The 16,313-nt window shown below is 33.7% G+C and overlaps 5 protein-coding genes across 6 annotated transcripts in view; 4 read left to right on the top strand and 1 right to left on the bottom strand.

The window, feature by feature from the left end:
• On the top strand, positions 1,964-4,091 carry LOC104710079 (pentatricopeptide repeat-containing protein At2g01510, mitochondrial). Its single transcript, XM_019230342.1, has one exon. It carries the CDS (start codon positions 1,976-1,978, stop codon positions 3,728-3,730), a length of 1,755 nt encoding a protein of 584 aa, XP_019085887.1. The 5' UTR covers positions 1,964-1,975; the 3' UTR covers positions 3,731-4,091.
• On the top strand, positions 4,217-4,794 carry LOC109126326 (pentatricopeptide repeat-containing protein At2g01510, mitochondrial-like). Its single transcript, XM_019229824.1, has 2 exons — positions 4,217-4,636; positions 4,696-4,794. Exons 1-2 carry the CDS (start codon positions 4,217-4,219, stop codon positions 4,792-4,794), a joined length of 519 nt encoding a protein of 172 aa, XP_019085369.1.
• On the top strand, positions 5,764-7,032 carry LOC104710078 (CLAVATA3/ESR (CLE)-related protein 16-like). The gene has a single exon (XM_010426621.2). The coding sequence runs from the start codon at positions 6,350-6,352 to the stop codon at positions 6,698-6,700; it is 351 nt and encodes a 116-aa protein (XP_010424923.1). The 5' UTR covers positions 5,764-6,349; the 3' UTR covers positions 6,701-7,032.
• On the top strand, positions 8,349-10,053 carry LOC104710077 (WUSCHEL-related homeobox 6-like). The gene is made up of 4 exons (XM_010426620.1): positions 8,349-8,588; positions 8,697-9,014; positions 9,160-9,224; positions 9,528-10,053. The coding sequence occupies exons 1-4, from the start codon at positions 8,498-8,500 to the stop codon at positions 9,840-9,842; spliced, it is 789 nt and encodes a 262-aa protein (XP_010424922.1). The 5' UTR covers positions 8,349-8,497; the 3' UTR covers positions 9,843-10,053.
• LOC104710076 (phytanoyl-CoA dioxygenase) overlaps positions 13,315-16,313 on the bottom strand; it is a 3,949-nt gene continuing 950 nt past the window's right edge. Inside the window, exons 1-9 of one of the 2 annotated variants that reach the window (XM_010426618.2) lie at positions 15,630-15,846; positions 15,391-15,512; positions 15,258-15,318; positions 14,846-14,914; positions 14,633-14,751; positions 14,102-14,249; positions 13,870-14,014; positions 13,700-13,786; positions 13,315-13,603 (exon numbers count right to left, since the gene is read on the bottom strand). In XM_010426618.2, coding sequence (XP_010424920.1) covers positions 13,558-13,603; positions 13,700-13,786; positions 13,870-14,014; positions 14,102-14,249; positions 14,633-14,751; positions 14,846-14,914; positions 15,258-15,318; positions 15,391-15,512; positions 15,630-15,684 — 852 coding nt within the window. In that variant the 5' untranslated portion in view covers positions 15,685-15,846 and the 3' untranslated portion in view covers positions 13,315-13,557. Of the gene's footprint in view, positions 13,604-13,699; positions 13,787-13,869; positions 14,015-14,101; positions 14,250-14,632; positions 14,752-14,845; positions 14,915-15,257; positions 15,319-15,390; positions 15,513-15,629; positions 15,847-16,313 lie in introns of those variants that run through there. The other variant, XM_010426619.2, reaches the window with a different exon arrangement.

Below are 16,313 nucleotides of genomic sequence, written 5' to 3'. Positions count from 1 at the left end.
ACGGTCAAAACGTAAAAAAAACATGCTTTTTTCTCCATTTGACTAAAACTCTTTTTTACCACGCGCTTCTGTGTCGATTTGCATTATTGCAGATTGGATTTTTAGAAAAACAATGGCCATGCATATTTATTACTCACAAGTCTGTCTTCATTTTACTGAGCCTAAATCTAAATAGGTTAAAATTTCACGGTAAATTGAGTTGTGTTGATTCACGTTTATCCAAATTCTTATAAAATAAAAAAATATAAAAAATTAGCTAGGAAGATTTATTTCTTGAACTCGGAACATACATTATTGAACATTCAACACCTCACTTGAATCGTAGTTGTCAAATAGAAAATGTTACATTCCTAGAAAATAATAATGAAGCGACAGAAAAAAAATATTTTTAATGAAGCTGTTAACAATCACGATCGTCTATCTACAAAAGAGAAAATAGGGTGAACCGATGGGAAACCTGGTCGACAATGACTGCATGTTTTTTAAATGGTGATTTAAAAAAACATCTTTTAAAAAGTGTTTTGAAACCTGTGACCGAATTATAGGGGTGATCAGTAAGTTCCTTGGTCAAAATAGTTTAAATCCGATCCAATTTGAAAGGAATAAAAACAATCTATCCAATAGCCAACCCCTTGCATCTTAATATAGTTAGATTCAAGTTACATGCATGAACCAGAGATTGAGGTTGGTTTTAAAGCTGATCGGGTGTCGGTAATCTGGTGGTGAAACGGAGCCATTTTTCTCATTATTTCAGAATGATGAGTTGTGATGAAGCTCTCTATCTAACATGGATGGGGCTACCTTATGAATACGACAAAGAGTGTATGAATGTAATCAAATGATTTGAAAATATATTATTTTCATTATTTTTTATATCCCTATATGACTTGTGTCTGTTCCGGCGCGATTTGGTTTTGATTCGGGTTTCATGACTTGATATGAAATCGAACGTTTAATCAAATGATTTGTTTTTTTTTTTTCTAGTCCAGATTAATGAAAGATAATAGCAAATTAATTATAAGTTAAGGAGAACTCAAATCAAACAATTAAGAGACGGATATTATTGGCCAAACGTTTTCCACGCTTCCGCTGTCCCACGACAAAAAAAATCAATAAAACTATGATCTGAGAAGAGAAAAGATTAGACAATGAATTTAAATTTATTATGATGATGGGGTCGAAACATCCGTTTCTACACTACAACAATCAACACTAGTATAGTACTATTATAAACTACTAAATTAAATGATATAGTGTATGTTGTTTTTTCGTTCTATATGTGATTTTAGAGTGGACGTTCTTCTAGATAATATTAGAACGGAGTCTTACATTCATACTTACTTTTTATGCATGTGTATAGACAGAGATGATGAATACCATTGTTCACTCGATCTACTGTAGACTGAACTACGTTTAGTAATTAGTATGACCACATTTGTGTAGTATACAAACAACTCAAATACTACAAATGTTGCAGAATTTGCTAGACAAAAAAACACACAAAAAAGACCAAAAAAATGAGATATTTAAATGTTAAAGAAAACAAATACAAAATAAATAATATCTTTGGATAATAAAAACTAATTAAGGAATGGAATGGTTACAAAAAGAAAAAAAGAAATCATGCTTATGTCAAATGAATAATTTAGTAGACAATTTCATAAAATTTTGGGGTTTCACACGTCACCTGATTCCATTGATTTAGACATGGTTGATGGGTACGTCCTTATATCCACACTACCACTTGTTACAGTATCGTGAATCATTCAAGAACAAAAATTAAAAAAAAAAAAAAACAGCAGAAGAAGAAGAAGAAGAAATGATTTATTATATTTTTTCTGGCACTGTTGGGCTTACTTTATTGGGCCTTTTCTTGAAGAAATTGGGCTTTCAAAATTTGAGAGAGAGGGGGACTGCATATTTAAGATGTACTGTATAAAAAAAAATCAGACGATCACGACAAGAAGAGAAAGAGATGCTTGCGAAACAAACGCCATTAACAAAACAAATGCTCTCCGAGCTTCTACGAGCAAGTTCTTCAAAACCCAGGCAGCTTAAGAAGATCCATGCGATTGTACTAAGGACAGGTTTCTCTGAAAAGAACAGCCTCTTAACCCAGCTGTTAGAGAATCTTGTGCTTATCGGTGACATGTGTTACGCACGCCACCTGTTCGACGAAATGCACAAGCCGAGGATCTTCCTTTGGAACACTCTTTTTAAAGGGTACGTTAAGAACCAGATCCCTTCTGAAAGTTTCTTACTTTATAAGAAAATGCGTGATCTTGGTGTCCGTCCTGATGAGTTCACTTACCCGTTTGGGGTGAAGGCGATCTCCCAGCTGGGGTTTTTGCCCTGTGGATCTTCCCTTCATGCCCATGTTGTCAAAAATGGTTTTGAGTGTCTTGGGATCGTTGCAACTGAGTTGGTGATGATGTACATGAAGTTTGGTGAGTTGAGCTCAGCGGGGTTCTTGTTTGAGTCAATGCAAGTCAAAGATTTAGTGGCTTGGAATGCGTTTATTGCTGTTTGTGTTCAGACGGGAAACTCTGCTATAGCTCTTGAGTATTACCTCAAGATGTGTGCGGATGGAGTTCAGTTTGATTCTTTTACAGTTGTGAGTATGCTCTCTGCTTGTGGTCAGCTAGGCTCTTTAGAGGTCGGAGAAGAAATTTATGATCGCGCGAGAAGAGAAGAGATTGATTGTAACATAATAGTCGAAAATGCTAGGCTTGATATGCACTTGAAGTGTGGTAACACCGAAGCTGCGAGGGTATTGTTCGACGAAATGAAACATAGGAATGTGGTTTCATGGAGCACGATGATCGTAGGATATGCAATGAATGGAGATAGTGGAGAAGCCTTGGCATTGTTCACTATGATGCAAAGTGAGGGACTCAGACCTAACTATGTGACTTTTCTCGGAGTCCTCTCTGCTTGTAGCCATGCTGGACTAGTGAACGAAGGGAAAAGGTATTTCAGTCTCATGGTTCGATCGAATGATAAGAATCTTGAGCCGAGAAAAGAGCATTATGCATGTATGGTTGATCTCTTGGGACGCTCTGGTCTTCTAGAGGAGGCTTATGAATTTATCAAAAAGATGCCAGTGGAACCAGATACGGGTATCTGGGGAGCTTTGTTGGGTGCTTGTGCGGTTCATCGTGATATGATATTGGGGCAGAAAGTGGCAGACGTACTTGTAGAAACAGCTCCTGATATTGGTTCATACCACGTACTACTGTCTAATATCTATGCAGCTGCTGGTAAATGGGATTGTGTTGACAAAGTAAGGAGTAAAATGAGGAAGCTGGGCACTAAAAAGGTTGCAGCTTACAGTTCTGTTGAGTTTGACGGAAAAGTCCATTTTTTCAATAGAGGAGACAAATCACATCCGCAATCAAAGGCAATACATGAGAAATTGGATGAAATCTTGAAGAGGATAAGGAACATGGGGTATGTTCCTGAGACGGGTTCGGTGTTTCATGATGTGGAAATGGAGGAAAAAGAATCTTCTCTCAGTCATCACAGTGAGAAACTCGCTATTGCGTTTGGACTCATTAATGGGAGAGCGGGACATCCTATACGGGTTATGAAGAACTTGAGAACCTGTGATGATTGCCATGTTTTCTCCAAGTTTGTTTCCAGGCTTACTTCGACAGAGATCATTATGAGAGACAAGAACAGGTTTCACCACTTCAGGAATGGTGTTTGCTCTTGCAGAGAGTTCTGGTGACTTCTTATTGATGTTCTGATTATTAAGAGGGATCTGATGAGAAAATATGCATTCACAGATTTGGAATATAACTGATGCTGTGGAATAGATTCAGAAGATGAGTTGATGATGCAAAGCCAAGTTATTGATCCATTAAACTTTGTAGATGGCAACAAATCTTGAAGCTTATTGTTTCATTTGCTGCATCAGTCAGAGAAGCCTGAAACAGAGAGACGCTATTGAATAAGGTAGCTAAGTCAATCTGTACATAATAATTACTCATCATTAATGCTTGTTTGAGTCTTTAATTTCTCATTAATTATGTAGATCTTTCCCTGCCTAACGTTTTTTTGCCAATTAATGGGTTTTGTATCTTTCTTAGTATATTCAAGATCTTGTATTGTAATCTCTAGTGATGTATAAATTAGCTGAAATTGAACTACTTGCATACCTTTTTGTCAGGAGATTAAAAAAAAAGGGTAAAAAANTTGTGCGGTTCATCGTGATATGATATTGGGGCAGAAAGTGGCAGACGTACTTGTAGAAACAGCTCCTGATATTGGTTCATACCACGTACTACTGTCTAATATCTATGCAGCTGCTGGTAAATGGGATTGTGTTGACAAAGTAAGGAGTAAAATGAGGAAGCTGGGCACTAAAAAGGTTGCAGCTTACAGTTCTGTTGAGTTTGACGGAAAAGTCCATTTTTTCAATAGAGGAGACAAATCACATCCGCAATCAAAGGCAATACATGAGAAATTGGATGAAATCTTGAAGAGGATAAGGAACATGGGGTATGTTCCTGAGACGGGTTCGGTGTTTCATGATGTGGAAATGGAGGAAAAAGAATCTTCTCTCAGTCATCACAGTGAGAAACTCGCTATTGCGTTTGGACTCATTAATGGGAGAGCGGGACATCCTATACGGGTTATGAAGAACTTGAGAACCTGTGATGATTGCCATGTTTTCTCCAAGTTTGTTTCCAGGCTTACTTCGACAGAGATCATTATGAGAGACAAGAACAGGTTTCACCACTTCAGGAATGGTGTTTGCTCTTGCAGAGAGTTCTGGTGACTTCTTATTGATGTTCTGATTATTAAGAGGGATCTGATGAGAAAATATGCATTCACAGATTTGGAATATAACTGATGCTGTGGAATAGATTCAGAAGATGAGTTGATGATGCAAAGCCAAGTTATTGATCCATTAAACTTTGTAGATGGCAACAAATCTTGAAGCTTATTGTTTCATTTGCTGCATCAGTCAGAGAAGCCTGAAACAGAGAGACGCTATTGAATAAGGTAGCTAAGTCAATCTGTACATAATAATTACTCATCATTAATGCTTGTTTGAGTCTTTAATTTCTCATTAATTATGTAGATCTTTCCCTGCCTAACGTTTTTTTGCCAATTAATGGGTTTTGTATCTTTCTTAGTATATTCAAGATCTTGTATTGTAATCTCTAGTGATGTATAAATTAGCTGAAATTGAACTACTTGCATACCTTTTTGTCAGGAGATTAAAAAAAAAGGGTAAAAAATGTGTGAATTCGGATTCAATGTTAATGTCAGTCATTAGATGGCTATTGACACTGAAAAAAAACTGAGTTTGCTTTTGTTTATGGTTTTCAGGCAAGAAATAGAAAAAAGTTCTCGTGAAAGACAGAGAGATAGATGGAGACAAAACAGAGAACAGAGGTTATCTCACTTGTCGTCAAGACATTCGAAGCAAAAAGACTCTGCAACAACGGCATCTTTTGGGGGGTCAATTTAGCAAAACTAAGGTAATCTTCCATTAAAAGCACAACTTGCTTTAACTAGTAAAAACACTTTTTACATTAACCATCAATTTGATTTCACCAGTCAAAATACCATTCTCTCTCTCTCTCCTCTCAGAAAACATAAATTCGTTTTCTTTTTTCCCGGGGACAACGGCTATTAATACTGAACTGTCCACTGCACCATCTCCAAGCAACATGGCAGTATTGTAATTTTTCGTTTATTAGATAAAAAAAAAAAATAAAAATAAAAATAAATTTAAGCAGAGAGAACAATCAAAGCATTGGAGGAGGTTAGATAAAAATAAAAATAAAGTTTCAAAGTTAAAAAAAATCTTGAGTATAGTACAGATGTGAGAAGGTTCTCCCAGGAATCAAGGGTCAAGATCGTTTGATAAGACCCATAAGATAATGAACAACTGAGAAATTAAAATAAACAACACACAGAAAGCTAATTCCATAAAATAAGAAAAATCTTTCTTTTCATCTTCTCCTCTTTCTACTTCTTCTTTCTTTCTTTCTCATTATCCAAAGAGACTCAGACAAACTTTTTTGTTACTTAGACTTCACTCAAAACAAAAGAAAGTGTTTTGTCTTTTGGGTTTTATCTTCTTACCACCACTGCTCAAAATTACTCACTTTCTTTTCAAGAAATTATTATTATTATAATCTACTCAAAACCCATTTTTTCTCATCAATTTGTCGAATCCAAAACCTGCTCTGCACTTTCAGACACAGACAAAGAGGAAATAAATTTCTGTCACGAGTAAACAGAGAGAGAGAGAGAGAGATACAAACTCAGATTACTCTGTTTTCACTACCTCTTCATGGGCTTCTAAAAAAGCTTATCTTTCAAACCAGCCATGGAGACTAGTATAGGAACCGAGCAAGACAACAGAAGAAGTAGAAGAAGACGACGAAGAAGAGGACTCACAACAACTTCCACAGTGTTCTTTTGGGGAATCTTGATATTTGCTCGTTTTGGTCTGTCTTCCTCAGCTCTATCTCCTGATCAATACCATCATCATCACCAATCCTACCCTTCAGCACCACCGAGAAAGGCTGGTCCTTTCCATGAAACAGCATCGTTTCGAGCTCCAAAAGCCTCATCAGTGTCGTTCATGGGTCCACGTCGAGAAGAAGAGAACAGGGATGACGTTTATAAAGACGACAAGAGATTAGTTCACACAGGTCCAAATCCTCTTCACAACTGAAAAAAGCTAATGAACAACACGTGTCTGGTCTCTCTTCGACCTCCAACAAATTGCCTTGAGATTCTTCGATCCTTCTCTCTGCTTCGAAACGTATGAAAAACAAAAAAAAAGATCTCTTCAGCTACTTTTTTTTTNTTTTTTTTTTTTTTTTTGTAGTTTTTAATGTTATTTATTTTTTTTGGTTGTTGTTGTTTTAGTAAGTATGAGAATGAGATATGGATCATTATCCTTAGCCTTTGTTTAATCTGAGGGCTAAGAGTTAATGATCTTGTTTCTCAGTTGTTGTAACTCTTTTGCATCAATGGCTTACCATCAAGAAGACCTTCAAGATCCATATGAATTAGTCAAAGTAGTTTTGTGTTTATTTTAATTAGATCAGTATTTATTGGAATTTGTTAAATTTCTTCTTTTAAAATATGTATATTAGAAGAAGGATTTAAAAAAGGGTTGAAGATTCGAATGCATGGATTTCTTCGAAGATCATGTTCTATGCAGAAAAAGAAGGTTGTCTTTTTGTGATAACTGTTTAATTATTGTTATTTAACCCATATAGTATATTTATGTTTTTTTAGATCGATGTTGAATGGGTCCAAAGACTAATCGTATACTACATACATACTGTATAATAGTAATAAAAAAAACAATTGTAGTATATTTTGTATTATTAAAATGTTTAATTTTAGATATATAATGAACATGGAAGATGTTGAGTGTTGACTCCTCTTTCGCTCCTGAAAAAAGGAGAACCAAAAACTTGGTATTTGGTGAAACTCACGGCATTATGACTAATAGTTAATTATAATGATGAGCTCATTGTTTTGGAATTGTTTTAGAAGTGAGAATATGAATATGGTAGGCTAATAGTTGAAAAATACATAATAATACCCTTTTTACAGTCAAAATTGCATGAACAGAACATGAATTTAAACATTTTCAGAATGACTACATCAATATTATCGAAAACTAGTCCATATAGTATATCGTTGAGAGGTTTCATTAATACAAAAGTAAAAAAAAAAAAAAGATGAAAAGCTTATGATAAAATCGGCTAAATGATTATTGTGACGTGGGAGAAAGAAACTATTTATGACAGTAGGTCATTTGATGGTTTAGCTTTAATAATTTTGGTTTCATTTGAATGTGTTTGATGAACTTAATGCATACGGTTCTCTCGATGGGGATGCCTGTCCCCAAGGACCCAAAAGGACCTCCTCGCCCTCTATAATAAGTTTTCTCTCTTTTTGAGAGAACTTCTATATTTATATACGTACAAACATAATTAATGCTCATTTGAATACTACTTTTACTATTCACTCACGGGTTAATTTTTCTATTTTGTTAAGGTTTGTGACTTAAATACAGAATTTTCCAGCACAATCGAATTAAATACCAAATGGTTTAGTCAAAAAATAAACGTTGATCTTCGTCCCTTCTTTATTAGGCCATCTTTATTGGTGTAACACTTAGGGTGTTCTTAGGTTTAAAAATATTAGAAAAAATGATAAAGTGTGCTTAGATCAGTAAAACAGTTTTTATTGTAGAACTGTTTTATGGGTTGTTCTTGTGTCACGTGTTCAATTTTTATTGGAAACAAATTTTTTTGCGATGGAGAAAAAACTATCATTTCAATTTCTTCGTTTTTGTTCTTCCCAAACGCCAAGACGGCGATACAATATGCTATATTCTTCATCTGTTTTTTTTGATTGGCTATACGGAGAATCCGCCCTTTACATATCCACCTAACCTTCCCAGAATTAAAAGTGATTAGGGCAAAGTTTGTGTTTCTAGATAGCAAGCATGGGATACGTCTCCGACAACAACCTCGTCAACTATTTCCCCCTCTCTACTAATACTACTACTCAACCTCATCATCTTCTTATCACACACTGTACCAAAAGCCCTACTAGCTACCTCCTAACTTTACATATAGAGACTTAACTCAAAGTCAATATGTATAATTCTTTGGTTGTTAATACTTATAAATTTTATTTTTCAGGCGAGATTAACGGCAACGATCACGACGACGGTAGAAGTAACATTTCTGTGGCGGCGACGACGTCGAGATGGAATCCAACACCCGAGCAGATCACGACGCTAGAAGAGGTTTACAGGAGCGGAACACGGACGCCGACGACAGAACAGATCCAAAAGATAGCATCCAAGCTCCGTAAATATGGCAGAATCGAAGGGAAGAATGTGTTCTATTGGTTTCAGAATCATAAGGCCAGAGAGAGACTAAAACGACGCCGTTGTGAAGAAGTTGCTACTGACAATGTTCGTGAACCACATCAAGACGTCGAGGATTCATCATCAGGTATTATATAGATTTTTAGGATAAACAGTTTGGGTTTTAGTTGGGGGTTAAATTAACGGTATACAACTAAAGCTAATGTTTGTCGACTACTTAGAATTTGATGCATGCTAGTTGAGGAGTTATATAACGTGGCAATTACGTACAGGTGGTTATCGGGTTGATCGGACAAAGAGCTGCTTATCTTTTCCACAAACAGACCCACAGCCACAGGTATCTTATCAATTTATTTAGGTTTATATTAATGTATATGTGATTATGTGTATATATATGCAAACAAATAAACACGTTTTAGGCTACCAAAAAGAAAAAAACATTAATGTAAATATGTATGGGAGGTTGGGGAAGACAAGTAATGGATGCAGAGAGCAATATAATTAGGGAAAAAAAAATGATAGGAAAAGGCTGCTAGCTTTTAGTCCCATCTCAGTTAAATATTTATCATTGACTTAAATTTCCAAATATAATTGTTAATTAATTATCTTGAGAAGAGTTATATTGTTTTGTAATGCCCAGCATGAATTAGTTCCGGCGAGTTACAATAAAGACGACAATGCTAATAATGGAGATCACGGGAGGACAGAAGAATCAGAGAGGGTATCGGAGGGTGGTAAAGACATCACGTGGAGAAATCTTGTTACTTCGTCGTCGGTAACTCAAGAAGAACCAGGAGGAGAAGTTGAAACGAGGGAGATCCGAACTTTAAATCTCTTCCCGGTTCTGGAGAACCAAGAGAAAACCAGCTGGTTTGAAGAGAAGAAGAATGCGAATGCAAGCCAAGCGTGCTGCAACTACTGTTTCTACTACGAGTTCTTGCCTCTGAAGAACTGACGAGCCAAAACCGTACCCATGTGTGAGTAATAAATAAGACTAGAAGGATTTAATGAAGTTTTATTTGTTGTTTTGTCCAAAATGTTCTTCTTAGATGGACGAGAACAGTTTGAAAGATGGAGACGTGTAGTAAATGTTGGAAGGGTTTGAAGATTATTATTGTTATGACTTATTACCTAAATGTGAAGTTGGACCATGTTGGGGGCTTTGGGGTTTGGAGCCTCAACTATCTATCTATATATATGTCTTAAAGTGAAAGTGAAACCTTCGATGGTTCCTTGTCTATGTAAGGAATATATATATTAAATATATGTTATCTAACATATTCACATGCTTTCTCATCTTCTTTTCTTCTTACACTGCAATTGATACGGGACTCTCTGAGAGAGACATTCGACGCTGACATTGCACTGTGTTTAGAATTCCTTTAGAATTTTTCAGTGAATTTAGCAAATGTGCGGTTTATTATCAAAAGAGTTTTGATGGAATGAAGACAAAAAGGTCTTTAATGTATTCCCATTTTCTCATTTGTTTTCTGAATTTAATAGAAACAAAAGAATCGACCAATATAGATATGTGTTTAAAATCAAACAAGAGATGCTCCAAAGGTCTTAATCACATAAATGTGTATATTAACATTTGATAACGTCTATAGTTTCCGAGGGTTCTTGTGCAAAATCCTGACTTAATAATAATCTACGAGAAACAGAACATTGATTTACCCATCTTTAGTACTCTTTTTAGATCATGAATGTTTAATGGTGTGATATTTTTTTCTTTTTGAGACAGAGGATGAAGAACACTTCCTAAAGACAACTACACAAAGCATTTATCATCCCTTTGGCCATAACTCTTGAATTGACTCTATTGTTTCTGGACCTAAAAGATTTGTCCTACATTTTCTTTTTTGCCCTCGTTCATTTACAACTAGATTAGGTCCGCGTATTAACGCAGATATAAGAAAAATATGTGAAATTATAAGTTGTATTCAAAATTAATTTTATTTCATTTGATTTTTTAACCGGATTTCGAGTTCACACACTCCATCTTGCAATACAATTTTTTATTTTATTTTACATGATAATAAATTAGATTTTAATTCTATGCACTCAATCCCAATGAGTAACATTTATAATTTTCATATCAAGAAAAATGTGCATTATATCAAATTTATATCTTACTTAATATTTTTTTTAAAAACTAAAAATTAATAAAACATAATTCTCAAAAAAAAAAACTGAAAATAATTTTATCTCATATTTGAAAAAGTAAAAATATCTTAAATATATTGGTTTCATATTTTCTACTCTCATATGTAATAGTTTTACTACTTGTCCAATTAATTATAAATAAAACTATACTAACATTATCATAAATTAATTAAAATTCAAAGACGTTATCATGAGAAAATTATTTTTTTTATGTAAAAGTGAATATCTACAATCCTTTTTATTTTAGGATTAATAATTGACAGTATAATTTATTTAATTAAAGTATTATAGTAATTAATTGTATAATTTTCTTAATTCTTTTTCTTATAGAATTAGTAATTTAAAATTAAAATTAGCATTATTTTTTATATACATATATGAACTATCTTTTTTTTTATATGACCTATCTTTTTATATTCATTAAATTGTCTAAATTTTTAATTTCTTATAATTTACAAATATGTTCAAACAAAGTTTTGTATAACACATGACAAAATCTTTAATTGTTAAAATTGACACGTATCGTGATCACATTAGTTACTAACTTTGAAAACCAAAGTTTATATAACAACATAATATTAAATAAGCTATCAAATCATTCACCGATTAAAAAACTTAAGAAAATTACATTAATCTCTTATTTTCTTATATTATGTTAATCACTAATTTTAACACATTAAACCTTTTTATACTTTCATCACTTTTCTGTATAAATTTCTTTTTACTATATGATTATAATATAACAATTGTAATTAAATTGCATATATTTTCCTTATTAATTGCACATATTTTCCTATTGAAATTAGTAATTTAATAGATAATTTTCCTATTAGAGTTAGTGATATAATATGTTACTTTTGGTTTTATATACTCTCAAAAATATTAATTTTTTACTATATGATTATAATTAATAATAATTATAATTAAATTGTATATATTTTCCTTATTAATTGCACATATTTTCCCATTGAAATTAGTCATTTAATAGATAACTTTCCTATTAGAATTAGTGATATAATATATTACTTTTAGTTTTATATACTTTCAAAAATATTAATTGTAATCCTTTTATTTTTAGAATTTTTTAATTTTCTTATAATTATTAAATAATTTTTTTTTCACAAATATCAAAATATTATCAATATATACTTGACATGTGTCGCGATTAGATAAATTACTAACTTTGAAAACTAAGGTTTATATAATAAGTAGGACATATATAGTTTTGTCCCAATCCTCCAATCACATTAACATTTCACACAGTTTGACAAAAAATTTCAAAAAGCTGTATCCAATGCTCACTCTTTCCTCTACATACAAGTCTCAAAATGTTTACACGTCCTAACTTCTTCTTTTGACTTTCGTCAATGTTTAATTACAGTGAATGTACAAAACAATCTAGTACTGTCACACTTTATTGACCACTGAGTTTGGTTATCTAAAGACAGAACTACAGAGACCAAAGCAGAAACGAATTGTATTTCAACAAACGAATGACACAAGAAGGCCCTTTTAGCCATGTTCTTATTACTTTTCATAGTTCTCACAAGAGGTTGTGGGTTGATCATCGTAAAAGAAATTTGATAAACAGCAACTCCAATGTTTTTCCACGTCTAGCTTGAATCAAGGAAGAACATAGAGTCGTGGGTTTATTATCAAAAGAGTGCGTACCGTTGGGGAAACTAGACTGACATTCGAGTTTTGATGGAATGAAGACAAAAAGGTCTTTAATGTGCATTTTCTCATTTGTTTTCTGAATTTAATAGAAACAAAAGAGTCGACCAATAAATATATTTAGTTTACTCATAGATATGTGTTTTTAAATCAAACAAGAGATGCTCCAATGGTCTTAATTTAACATTTGATAATGTCTAATAGTTTCCAAGGGTTCTTGTGCAAAATCCTGACTTAATAATAATCTACGAGAAACAGAATATTGATTGACCCATTTTAGTACTCTTAAGATAATGAATGTAATATAATGGTGTTGAAATTTTTTCTTTTTGAGACAGAGGATGAAGAACACTTCCTAAAGACAACTACACAAAGCATTTATCATCACTTTGGCCATAACTCTTTAATTGACTCTATTGTTTCTGAACCTAAAAGATCTCTCACGTTTTCTTTTTTGCCCTGGTACAATACTACAATTACAATAGTACAGGGATAGTTTTGTCCCATTCCTCCAATCACATTAACATTTTAAAAATATGACAAAAAAATTTCAAAAAGCTGATCCAATGGTCACTCTTTGTAAAGTCTTAAAATCTTTACGGGTCCTAACTTCTTCTTATTACTTTCTTCAATGTTTAATTACCGTGAATGTACAGAAACAAAGTAACCACCCACGAGTTTGGTTATCTAAAGACAGAACTACAGAGACCAAAGCAGAAACAAATTGTATTTCAACAAATATGACACAAGAAGGCCCTATTAGCCATGTTCTTATTACTTTCATAGTTCTCACAACAGCAACTCCAATGTTTTTCCACGACTAACTTGAATCAAGGAAGAACATAGAGAGGCTCCGGCATGTTTTCTCTTTGTATCCTAGCATTAGCATATGATTGAATTGTAAACATTCCTTGGCCATCAAAGGAGGAAAAGACTTGGTATGAATTGAACAAAGCTTAAATGAAGACTTACCAGTTGTCTTTTGCCCATTTACATCCATCAGATTCTACTACATGTAAGCTATAGGCATGTCTTGACTTGGGGGATAGATTCTCGAAACTGCATACAGGAAGACCACATTAAAACAGTACATATAATGTTTTTTCAGGGCTCAGTAAATACTAAACTATGAGTAAATTTACCTTTGATGAATTAGATCACCATGAATGGCAATCAAGGAGCCTGCTTTCATTTCTATAGACACAAAATCTTTCTGCTCGTAAGATGGGGATGGCTGATCAAAGGTTACACCAGTTTCACCCCGGATAAACCTTCTAACTAGACCATCTGAAACGAAGCAGCGTAAAAATAAAGAATGTCTAGGTAAGCGAAAGATCACAAAGAACACGTAAAGAGAGAGGTGAAAAAACCCACTCTTGTGAGATCCAGGAATTGCCCAAAGACAACCGTTAACTGTTGTAGTATCTTCTAAAGCAATCCAGAGACCAGTACAACTCTGTGGATCTGTGTACACAAAGGAATTATCTTGGTGCGGTACGACCTCGCCTCCAATTCCAGGTTGCTAGTAAAATCAATAGTCCAAATTACAAAATTGCATGGTGACAAAGTTTCCACAAAGTACGAAACAGAAGCTGGAAGACTCGAACTAGTGTAGATTCATTATTCCAAAAGAGCTAAGAATACTATTTTAAGATCCGAATGAGGGTGGGATTAGACAGTTTAAACGTAACTACAATACAAATTCTGAAGTTGTTAGTACAAATATAATCGATGATCTGCCTTCTCAACTGTTGAACATATGCATATCCTATGAGAATCTCAGTTCCTAACTCTTAACAACAATCAACATACAGTGTGAACACATCGATTTACAGCAGCCAGACATTTCCATTGATCAAAGTTTTTAAAGATACAAAGAAGAAACAAAAAATAGTATAGAAGTACCTTGAAAATGTACATAGACTGCATGACTACTGGTCTCCTGTAACCTAAGGATGATACCAAACTTGAAAAATTTGATGAATATGTGAATTCCTTATACAATGGGTCAAGCTCATGCAGTGCTGCAACAACAACAAAAAAAAATTCAACATCTGTGAGCCATACTTCCTCTAAGCAGCACGAAAAGAAAAGTAATAAAGCGAAAAGATGAGATACCATGGCCAACTTTGTTTATAGAAAGCTCTTTCGGTTGCTTCAATAACCCATCATCACCAAAAGCTTTTTCTGAGATTAACACACAAGACAAGACTATTTTAGCTTATAGATGGATTATAACCAAAAAAAAAAAAACACACTAAACGATCAGTCAAGGATATCCTAGAAAAAATGGCATCCTAACTCTAGTAAGTTTCATTACAAAAGATGACCAAAGCTTCCCACAGTAACATCGCATTATTAAGGTTCATGTTCAAATAGGATTAAACAAGAGATGAGATTGTAGTGGGTATATATACAGAGCAATTCTGTAAATTTTTGTGCAAATATCCAAAAAAACAGAGTATTTGCAAACATAAAATCAACATATTAGATTGGCAAGAAGAGAAGATCATTAGGGATTGATTATTACCTTCAAAGAAGAAGGAGATTTTCTCAGCGCTCTCAAAGAAGTAATTATCGGTTGTATTCTTCTGCAATACCATTCAGATTTAAGCAAAATTTTGATAATTGGATTCAAAATCTTGATAATTAAAATAAAAAACCTGATTTTTAGTGGAGAAAATGGAGGAAACAGAACAATCAAACTGAGTGAGCAACTCATCCATCCTCTTCCTTAAGCCTCTAATCTCATCCTCACTCGCGAACGATTCGATTACCAAATACCCTTTTTTATTTATTGAATACATCAAACAACAAATCATTCAACTTCTTCACTAAAAATCAGAGTTACGAGGACGAAAATTAAAATTCAAAAAAAAATTCACAGAAAACAAAACCAAACCTTGAGAGTGAAAAAACTCGAGCTGATCTGGAGTTAAGCTTCCGGTAATTCCCATAACGCGGTGGTTGCTTCTTCGGTACAGATTGATTTCGCCGCGAAATTGATTTCCGTGGTGATTTATAATACTTCAAAGCCTTTTTTTGTTTTGTTTGTGTGGGAAAACGAATTTTTATCTGATAAACACAAAAAAAAAAGGTCAAATCCAAAACAAAACTCCAAATATCTATGAAACCTTTTTTCTTGCCCAACCCACGCGTGTCAGTTCCACGTAGTTAGATGGACGACTCTCCCACGCGCCTGTGTTGCGCAGAATGGCCCTTTAAAGGTTTTATTAATGGGCCAATAGAATGGGCTTCATATGAAATTTTGAAAACCTTTATTAAAAAAAGAGAACCTTGGTGTGAATTGTTCTATTTCGTTGTAGATTATAAAAGCTTTTTTTACTGCGATTAAAGCTTTCCCAAAGTTTGAATTTTTTTTGATTTTCTCGCTTAGAGCATGATTACTGAGAGTTACTCAGTTGGTTGCTCTCTTATTTATGTCCCAAAAAAAATTAAAAAATCTAATAATATTGTCAAAAATGCGAGAATCGCTTCTCCAAGAAGGAGCGGAAGCAACCCATAAAGAACTGTACGTGTCAAATTTTGGTTGGTTGTCGGATAAATATAATTTTTTTTTTCATTT

The sequence above is a fragment of the Camelina sativa genome, chromosome 9 (genome assembly GCF_000633955.1).
Source record: "Camelina sativa cultivar DH55 chromosome 9, Cs, whole genome shotgun sequence".
In the NCBI taxonomy this organism is placed as follows: Eukaryota; Viridiplantae; Streptophyta; class Magnoliopsida; order Brassicales; family Brassicaceae; genus Camelina; species Camelina sativa.
The sequence above is the reverse complement of the archived record's forward strand: the minus strand, read 5'-3'. Positions and strand labels throughout refer to the sequence as shown.

Excerpts from the sequence above, each read along its gene's own strand:
- LOC109126326 (XM_019229824.1), top strand. The coding sequence starts at position 4,217 with ATGATATTGGGGCAGAAAGTGGCAGACGTACTTGTAGAAACAGCTCCT. Across the intron at positions 4,637-4,695 it reads GAGCGGGACATCCTATACGG|GCTTACTTCGACAGAGATCA; the intron begins GTTATGAAGAAC and ends GTTTGTTTCCAG.
- LOC104710079 (XM_019230342.1), top strand. The coding sequence starts at position 1,976 with ATGCTTGCGAAACAAACGCCATTAACAAAACAAATGCTCTCCGAGCTT.
- LOC104710078 (XM_010426621.2), top strand. The coding sequence starts at position 6,350 with ATGGAGACTAGTATAGGAACCGAGCAAGACAACAGAAGAAGTAGAAGA.
- LOC104710077 (XM_010426620.1), top strand. The coding sequence starts at position 8,498 with ATGGGATACGTCTCCGACAACAACCTCGTCAACTATTTCCCCCTCTCT. Across the intron at positions 8,589-8,696 it reads TCATCTTCTTATCACACACT|GCGAGATTAACGGCAACGAT; the intron begins GTACCAAAAGCC and ends TTTATTTTTCAG. Across the intron at positions 9,225-9,527 it reads AAACAGACCCACAGCCACAG|CATGAATTAGTTCCGGCGAG; the intron begins GTATCTTATCAA and ends TGTAATGCCCAG.